The following is a 9481-nucleotide window of genomic DNA, read 5'->3' on the forward strand; positions in this document are numbered from 1 at the left end:
AACCACATCTCTCACAATTCAATCAAGAATTCAGTTATATTTCAATTAGACTAGAGTAATGATAAATACCCCCAAAAATAACGCATTGAAAAAGATACTTTGCATTTATACACGTGGAGTCTTGCAAATGAACCACCGACCTGCATGTCATGTGACAACTCTTCCCTGTGGATGGAGATATGCTCCAGACCAATAAGAACAATGAGAATTAAGAAAATAGGATTAAGCCAATACTTCACTGTGAGAGAGACCAGTTCCACTTCAACGACTATGTCTCATGTTGTCGTGTGGTGCGCCTGTCTCCATTTCAAGACTTCATCTTGTCACCGACCTATTAGAATAAAAGCATGTATAACAGGAAGGAGGACAGTGTGTGCTCTCCGGCTCCCTTTCATTGTCTTCTTAGCGCTTGTCATTCGACGGCGGGATGAGGGAGAGAATGCAATTTCCTTGTCAAGACCCTGATCGCCAACCAGCAGCACAAAGGATGCGGGCGCGTGCACAGACATGCCATTCTAAACACACAGACACACGCCCGCAAACAGACTTCTATGAAATAATACAATGTCAGAGAGGCTTTCTCACGCCATGTATTTCTCCCTTTCTGATTGCTCTGTAAAGACATCAGAGGATAGTGTTTACATCGATTCCACTTCCTTCAAACACTGTAGAGAGAGTACCGGACACAGTAAGCCGTTAAAAAGTCATTCACAAACCTTATGTACACGTAAGCTACGTGTTTTTCGGGGGACTTTGGGAATGTGACTGGAAAAGTGCCTCAGGCCTTGAAATTATGATAAATTAAAAAATAAATAAAAAACTAATTGAATATATATAAGGAGATATCGGTCCACAAATGTTGTGGTCAAGGCTACGCCGACGCAGGGGCAGTGAGTGGAGTTTACTCAAGTGATCAAAAGCGCATATCAGACCGAGAGCCTAATGCTGAATAAGTAGTTCTTTATGAGTTTTAGTTTAGAAAACAATCTCTCCTCAGAAGCGACAGTTACATCGATGGTAAGAACAGCTTGATTGCCGCAGCGACATCAGGGACCCTGGGCAGAAGAGATTCAACTACAACAGTTCTGCAACATCTTTTATTGAGCCTCTCATTCTCCTTAATTGGCGGCATCAACATATTACAGAAAGAGATTAACTGTATCGGAAGCTCTGGGGACAGGTCGTCTGGACAGACAATAAATTGGCAGATGCAAACAGATTATCATCTTTAGTGAGGAGATGAACTTCGACCTTGCGGGGGTCCAGAGAAACTGCCAGTGACCTGACTGAGCTTTTATTTAGTATTTAATATAATAATTATTATTATATTCATTTTTTTTTTACCCTTTTTTCTCCCCATTTTCACGGTATCCGATTGGTAGTTACAGTCTTGTCTCATCGCTGCAACTCCCGTCCGGACTTGGGGGAAATACCATACACCTGGCGACCGTGTCAGCGTGCACTGCGCCCGGCCTGACTCGAACCCAGAATCTCTAGTGGCACAGCTAGCCTTAGACCACTGCGCCCGACCCGACACGAACCCAGAATCTCTAGTGGCACGGCTAGCCTTAGACCACTGCGCCCGACCCGACTCGAACCCAGAATCTCTAGTGGCACAGCTAGCCTTAGACCACTGCGCCCGACCCGACTCGAACCCAGAATCTCTAGTGGCACAGCTAGCCTTAGACCACTGCGCCCGACCCGACTCGAACCCAGAATCTCTAGTGGCACAGCTAGCCTTAGACCACTGCGCCCGACCCGACTCGAACCCAGAATCTCTAGTGGCACAGCTAGCCTTAGACCACTGCGCCACTCGGGAGGCTGAGCTTTTTTTCTATATTGATTCACAGCACTTTTCTGTGTTGTGAAATGCAGATATTGTATATGAGATGAGAAAAGGCCCGCGGCTCACAGAGTACCTTAAGCCAGTGGAACCATGCGGCGTGTACAAATGAAGGTCCCTTAATATAGTCATTTTCTCCCCACAGTTCGTTTCCCCACTACTTTGTAATCTGCCCACCTGATTATAACAAAATACAGGGAACATTTATGAAGGCGCAATTTCGTATGTACTACTATGATGTGGCTAGAAGCCAATTTGGTCCTAAATTGAGTAGTAGGAGAACAAAAATGACAGGGGGAAATCGTTAAAGCAGGAGATATGACCTTCTGTAGCATTTATTTTCCAAAGCAAATAGAATTATGCAGGACGCGAAAGGAAATAAGCCTTTAGAGCTGCTATGGAGGTATGGTAATGAACCAGTGTGTGTGTGTGTGTGTGTGTTTGTGTCACACAACTCATTTAGCATTTCAAAAGCACTATAGACATGGCTAACAATGTGCTGCTCAATAAAAGATCAACATGGACTTTGACGGTATTAGTATATTTGTATCATCTGTGCTGTGTCTTGACCAGCTAGCCATTGCCAAATCCTGCACTGCCTTTCGGATAGTTTATGATAATACAATGTTCATTCGGGAACATAAAACACCATTACATTGCCTGTCAACTTCAAAGGTGGTCATTTTAGCACACTCCGATGGACACACAATCAGAGATCAGTGCTACTGAGGGATTCTACTGCCCGTCTCCTGGGAGTCAAGGTGGATTGAACTTCCAATTTCAGGAGCAGCGTCGCTCCGCTTTGACACACACAGAGAGAGAGAGAGAGAGAGAGAGAGAGAGAGAGAGAGAGAGAGAGAGAGGAAAGAACGAGACGAAGGAAACGGGGAGAGAAATTGAGTGTTGGAAGAAATAGAGGAACAGGGAGACGGATGGAAGAGCAGGGGAAGAGAGATGAGGTGAGAGAGGAGTGACGGAGAAATAGTAAGGGGTGAGCAAGGCAAAGAGAGAGAGAGAGTGAGAGAAACAGCAGGAGAGAAATTCTTATATGCAATGGTTGTAATGTATCCTGCATGAGGGTAGTAGTGATAAGGTAGTAGATGCATGACTTTGTGTAGACCCCAGTGTAGCAGGAGAGTCTCTAACTTCTATTTGTCATCAGTAATAGTGTTGAAGCCCTTGTCTAACTGTGGCCCTCTACTATCGTGTCTCAGAGCTTGGGGTTTAATCCACTTTGGGTTCTACAGCATGTGAGATATTGTCCAGCTGGGACCTGATGCTGTTAATTTCTTGCTCTCTTTCTCTCATTCTCTCTCTCACAGCCTTTCTCTTTCCCTCATGAAAAAAAGATCCTTTGCATGTCATTCTGTACTGCTGTTTGTCTCACACTTGCTTGCTTTCTCTTGCTCAGCCTTTCTCTCTCTCTCTCTCTGCCCTCTCCCTCATGCATTTACACCATTTGCATGTGTCTTTCTCCTGCTGTTTTAATCTCACCCTCTCTCTATTTTCCTCTGTGTTTTCTCTCGCTCGCTTTCTTTTTCTCTCTCGCTCTCTGTCTTCTATCATCGCTCGACGCAGGCTTCTTATCCTCTCTTCTCCAGCTGTCTGTCTCCCCTCACTCTCTCCTCTCCTACATTCATCAACATCTGTCTTGCTGAGTGTTCAGAGAACAAGCTCGGCATAAAAACTCTCTTAGCTTTCGAGCGCTTGACGTCAGTCTTCCCCTTCAAAGCCCTACATACACCCTTAGAAGAAATACACTCTGGTGCTATCTGGAACCAAAAAGGGTTCATCAGCTGTCCCCATAGGAGAACCCTTTGAAGAACCCCTTTTGGATCCAGCTAAAAATATTTTGTTTCCAGGTAGAATACTTTTACACATAGGGTTCTACTTGGAACCCAAAATAGTTCTCCCTGAAACCAAAAATGGGTTCTCCTATTAGGACAGCCGCAGACCCCTTTTGTAACCCTTTTTCTCTAAGAGAGTAGAGCCTCTATTGCTAATCCAAGATCTTAATTATTTCACGTCCTGTTCTAGTTAACCTATATCTACGCTTCTTCCCAGACAGTGCATCATGTTCTACCACTCCGCTGTGGGTACAAGATTAGATTGCCCTGCCCAAATCCTAACCTTAACTATTAGATTAAAAATAACGTACTAATTTGAAATCAGTCTAGGGGCAACTTCACCCTATACCTTCCGCTCAACCCTGTTAAGCAGGCTCGACAGTCGAGCACCACATTGAGTAGATATCATCACCGGAGACAAATTGCCACCATGACTCAGGCAACACGGAAGGGAAGAAGGTGACACTAAAATAAACAATAAACGATTTGAGACAGTTGGTGATAAAGATCAGCAATACAACAAGCCCCAGTGTTTATGCTCTCTTCTTATCTTATCTGTACTTATCTGTACTGATCCTTCTCTCCCTGCCACTCACACAGACACTAGACAGTCATAAATAGGTAGACACCTAAATATACACACACACACACACACACACACACACACACACACACACACACACACACACACACACACACACACACACACACACACACACACACACACACACACACACACACACACACACATACAAAACGCAGTGTCACACGCAGTCTCACGCACGCACACAGCAGATGTACAGTGAGTATACCAAGTATTAGGCACACCTTCCTAATATTGAGTTGCACCCCTTACTTTGGATGTCGTTTGGTGGACCACTCTTGATACACTGTTGAGCACCAAAAACCCAGCAGCGTTGCAGTTCTTGACACAAACCGATGCGCCTGACACCTACTACCATACCCCCGTTCAGAAGCACTTAGATCTTACGCAATCCATGTCTCAATTGTATCTTTAACCAGTCTCCTCCCCTTCATCTACACCGATTGACATCAATAAGGGATCATAGCTTTCACCTGGATTCACCTGGTCAGCCTGTCATGGAAAGAGCTAGTGTTCCTAATCTTTTGTATACTCGGTATATAGCTTCAGCTTTGAAGCCGCAACAGGTGACACAATCACAATATCCATGCGGTTCACGCTCCTGGACATATCAGACACATTGTTTACACATTTCGTAGTGTTGTGCTATCTCACTGCTTTACTTTCGGTATTCTGTGGTATTCTGTGGTATTCTGTGGTATTCTGTGTCTACTAAACGGCACATTTATCTATATTTATTTATTCTACTCACAGTGCTTTCAGTTGACTTTTAGATGAACCATGATTGCCCCCTCCCCTAACTACCGTAATAGAGGAAAACTGGCATTCAAACAGCGTTTCCTATTCCAGCCACGAATGCAATTAGCTTCCTGCTTTCTATAGACTGGGCCCGTTTTTTGATGTTCTGTTGGTTGGAGGATGGAGGAGAGGGATGGAAAGGAGGATGGAGAGAGAAGGAGGCGGAGAGGGTGTTTGTTCAGTCCATATTCCCATATTTTTCTCCTTTTTTCTTGTTTAGACAGCCGTGAACATCTCAACTGTTTTATTTTTTGCCTTTCTTTTTAACCTTAGATGTTTGCTCATTGTCAGAAAGTAAATAAGTGTCAAAGGTGTGTGCCTCTCGCATTCGGTTGTAATTGGACGAGGAGAGCAGTGACCTTGCATAGGTTCACTCACACACTCACATACTAACAAGCCAGACGATACATGTGGCAGATGTATTCCCCCCCGCATACCATTTCTGCTGGAACCTTTTTCATTTTGTACAAACACAACAGGGAATTGTTTTGAATGTCATGCTGGTGTCACATCTGGGGAATACGGAGGCGAAATGGAATCCTAGTTTCTGTTCCGTTCAGGTGCAGACAGACCGCAACGCCTCAGTATTTAATCAGCTATCGAAGGAAAAGACTTGTCTTTCAAATGAATCACAAGCTGCAAGCGAAACATGAATGGAAAGAACAAACAATGCCATTAATTGCCATTGACACGTGATTAGCTACCTCTTGTGAAAACCCAGCGTTCTTAGAGCCAGAGATCTTCTCATGTTTTGTTCGGAGTTCCTTTAGAGAATAAACAAGTGATTGCTCTTTTGTGTTTTCTTACAGGCATCCTGGAGCCAACTCAAAGAAAATGGGAGTGTAAACGTATCCCGGGGATGAGCTCATATCAAAGCCAGGAATTGTCATGTACTTGTTCAGCCGGGGTGTAGCGACTGAATGACCACCCGTGAGAACCCGCTCCCCTCTATCACCACAGAAACAGAAACATGGAATGGTGAAAGTGTAGAATTCCCCACAGCACCTCTTACCAAAGACCACTCCTGATGAGTATGCCATTCGACTAGCTGGGATAAACCAGACAGAACAGGGCAACTCCCAACCACTCCAGGTCCAATTCCTTCCAATAGGACATTCTAATCAAGAGAAATGAATGTTCTCCCTTGGCGAAGTTCCTTGTGTTTGAATGAGACCCAGAAACCTCGCCCTGATTTCACCACCTGCAAACAGATATGTAATAAGATGTGAGTTTATTTGTGAATGAATATGGACTGTTACACATTTGGCTGCCAAGAATTCATCTGTGGATCAAATTGCTTCAGTCAGTGGAGAGTAGAAACTACCAAGGCTGGGCTTTATAATGAGAAATCCATGAGAAACAGAGCAACATGAGAATTGAGAGACTGCAGGACTCTGAATTGGTTGAGGTTAACCCCCTCTATGTTGCATGTGGACCGTGAGATTGGAGAAAAACACTTTACAGACATTACATTCCCTCCTGTCTCTTCAGAGCTGCACCTCTACAAAAATGAGGATCTTTCATGCTCCCACTGCTCCTTCATCTCTCCTTTTGACCCATTCATCAAAGGAATATAACGGAAGTCAATGACACTTTAGCTATTAACACCAGAAAAAAGCAGAAGTGAACTTTAGGGTTCCATAGTGAGAAAAACTCTGCTCTATCCATTATTTTTGAACCAATTATGAAAGGAGTTTATCAGAGATCAATGATACATTACACTAAAGCAACACTTTGGGGTTAACAGAGAGCCAGCTAAGAGCATTGAGAAGAGTACTATATTCTATAATGGGACTGAGAGACTCAAATCAGTAGGTATGACAGACTGGACTGAATAGGAAAACATACACACGAAGTCGCATCTTAGTTCCAAGGGGCCTAGGAGAGGCAAAAACTGAGGTAAACTGGTCAAATGGAAAACATGGCCACCAACCGGTCCGGTGACTACCCGGAATACCCCACCGGCCTCCCCTACAACTCCAGCCTAGACTATGAGGACTACGAGCAGGAACTTGATGCCAGTAAGATCATCATCCCCTCCATCTACGCACTGGTCTGCTGTGTGGGTCTTACAGGCAATGCCATGGTCATCTATGTCATCCTCAAATACGCCAAGATGAAAACTGCCACCAATATTTATATATTAAATCTGGCAATTGCAGATGAACTGTTTATGTTGAGTGTTCCATTCTTGGCGACTTCAGCGGCTGTACGTCATTGGCCGTTTGGCTCGCTCATGTGCCGTCTGGTGTTGAGCGTGGACGGCATCAACATGTTTACATCTATCTTCTGTCTGACGGTGTTGAGCGTGGATCGATATGTGGCCGTGGTTCACCCTATCAAGGCTGCCCGCTACCGCCGTCCCTCCGTGGCAAAGGTGGTCAACGTCTGCGTGTGGGGCCTCTCGCTCCTCGTCATCCTCCCCATCATCATCTTTGCTGACACGGTCCCGGCGCAGGACGGCGGCGTGGACTGCAACTTCCTGTGGCCTGAGGCTGCATGGTCAGTGGCGTTCGTGGTGTACACCTTCCTGCTCGGCTTCCTGCTTCCTGTAGGTGCTATCTGCCTCTGCTACTGCCTGATGGTGGCGCGCATGCGTGCGGTCGGGCTCAAAGCCGGTTGGCTGCAGCGAAGGCGCTCGGAGAAAAAGATCACGCGGATGGTGTTGTGCATTGTGGCGGTCTTCGTGCTCTGCTGGATGCCCTTCTACATCGTCCAGCTGGTCAGCGTGTTCCACCGCCCCCCGGACGCCATGGTCACCCAGCTCTTTGTCATCCTGAGTTACGCCAACAGCGGCGCCAACCCCATCCTCTACGGCTTCGTGTCCGATAACTTCCGGCGGTCGTTCCAGAGGATTGTGTGTTTCCGTTGGCTGGAGTCTGGGCTGGATGGAGAACAGGTGGACTACCGTGCCGTAGCTCTGAAGAGACAGGCCACCAATGGACAGAAAGACTTCCCTAAGGAATGTCTGGCATCTGGTATGGTGTTCCGGAATGGGACATGCACGTCACGCACGACTACACTGTGACTGGAGTCAATAGTTGTAGATGATAAAACACAATGCCACACGGCGAATGATGGGATAGCAACGCATGACAACGAATGACACCACACATGAACAATGAGTGAGGCCCGTGGTTGATGAGAACGACACGTGTCTTTGAAAATAAAGTAGATGTTCACATACTCCCTGCTGCTCTGAAGTGTGACAATCATATGGGCTTTGTTTTTCCCGCTGGATAAAGAGCATTAATTGACTGTGTAGCACAGGAGGTTGTATGCACAAAATAGAGATGCTAGATGTCAGTGTGATGGTTGACTGACTACAAGCCAAGCCAAATGAGGTTTCTCATACTGAGGTGGTGCAGCTATGACAAGTTTATCATTTTGACTTGGTCTTTTACCCGGTGTTTAGAGCACATGTGTTTGTTTGACCTATGTCCTTCTGTCTGTAAACCTATTTATTGTGCTGTATAAGCTATATATGTAATTATGTATTTATTTACTTGGGGTTGGATGATAAGCCGAAACTGCCTATGCTTAAGTACATGGGCAATAATTGAATAATTTGCAGAATCATACATTTGCCACAGAAGTCAAGTCTGAATCATAGGGGTTGTAAAGCATTAATGCCCAACGTCTCTGTTGAGTCCTGCTGTGTTCTCTCTGTTGCTTTCACTTGCTCAAACACATTCATGCAAGCAGCCCAAAGGGACAACTGTAAATAGCCAAGCTGAAATAAATGTTTCATTTGGAAGTGTGGTGATCATGTTTTGAAAAGAACGGTTCACTGATGGTTTTGACATTCAAACTCTGTCAGTAGCACAGAAAAATACTCTCCACATTTTTTTTTCCGAAAGGAACTGCAGTCAGTCAGCTTAGAAAGCAGTTGTGATCATTTTTTCACATGGGCTTCGTGAGGCACAACGCTCACACACACACACACACACACACACACACACACACACACACACACACACACACACACACACACACACACACACACACACACACACACACACACACACACACACACACACACACACACACACACACACACACACACACACACACACACACACACACACACACACACACACACACACACACACACACACACACTGCCTCTGACAGACACTCACAGATTGTGTCGCCCACAACTCAGCAGCAAGATAACATTCCCACTGACACAACACAGGTATGGGGTAGAAAGAAGTGAAAAATGCCTGTTCCACATTATACTGTGATTGTGAATACTGAATTGGCCACAGGGGCAAATGAAGGCATGCAACGCCTGTCGTCACAGACCGTTCTATGATTATAATGGATAACAGGCTTGAGGCTTAAACGATCCCATATTATCTGTCCAATCGATTTGCCTCACATCGC

At 45.3% G+C, this 9481-nt stretch overlaps 1 protein-coding gene across 1 annotated transcript in view; it reads left to right on the plus strand.

The window, feature by feature from the left end:
* LOC118368642 (somatostatin receptor type 1-like) overlaps positions 1-9103 on the plus strand; it is a 14790-nt gene extending 5687 nt beyond the window's left edge. Inside the window, exon 2 of the mRNA XM_035752908.2 lies at positions 5902-9103. Coding sequence (XP_035608801.1) covers positions 7005-8120 — 1116 coding nt within the window. The 5' untranslated portion in view covers positions 5902-7004 and the 3' untranslated portion in view covers positions 8121-9103. The remainder of the gene's footprint in view (positions 1-5901) is intronic.
* Positions 9104-9481: the final 378 nt, after the last annotated feature.

The sequence above is a fragment of the Oncorhynchus keta genome, chromosome 35 (genome assembly GCF_023373465.1).
Source record: "Oncorhynchus keta strain PuntledgeMale-10-30-2019 chromosome 35, Oket_V2, whole genome shotgun sequence".
Lineage (NCBI taxonomy): Eukaryota > Metazoa > Chordata > Actinopteri > Salmoniformes > Salmonidae > Oncorhynchus > Oncorhynchus keta.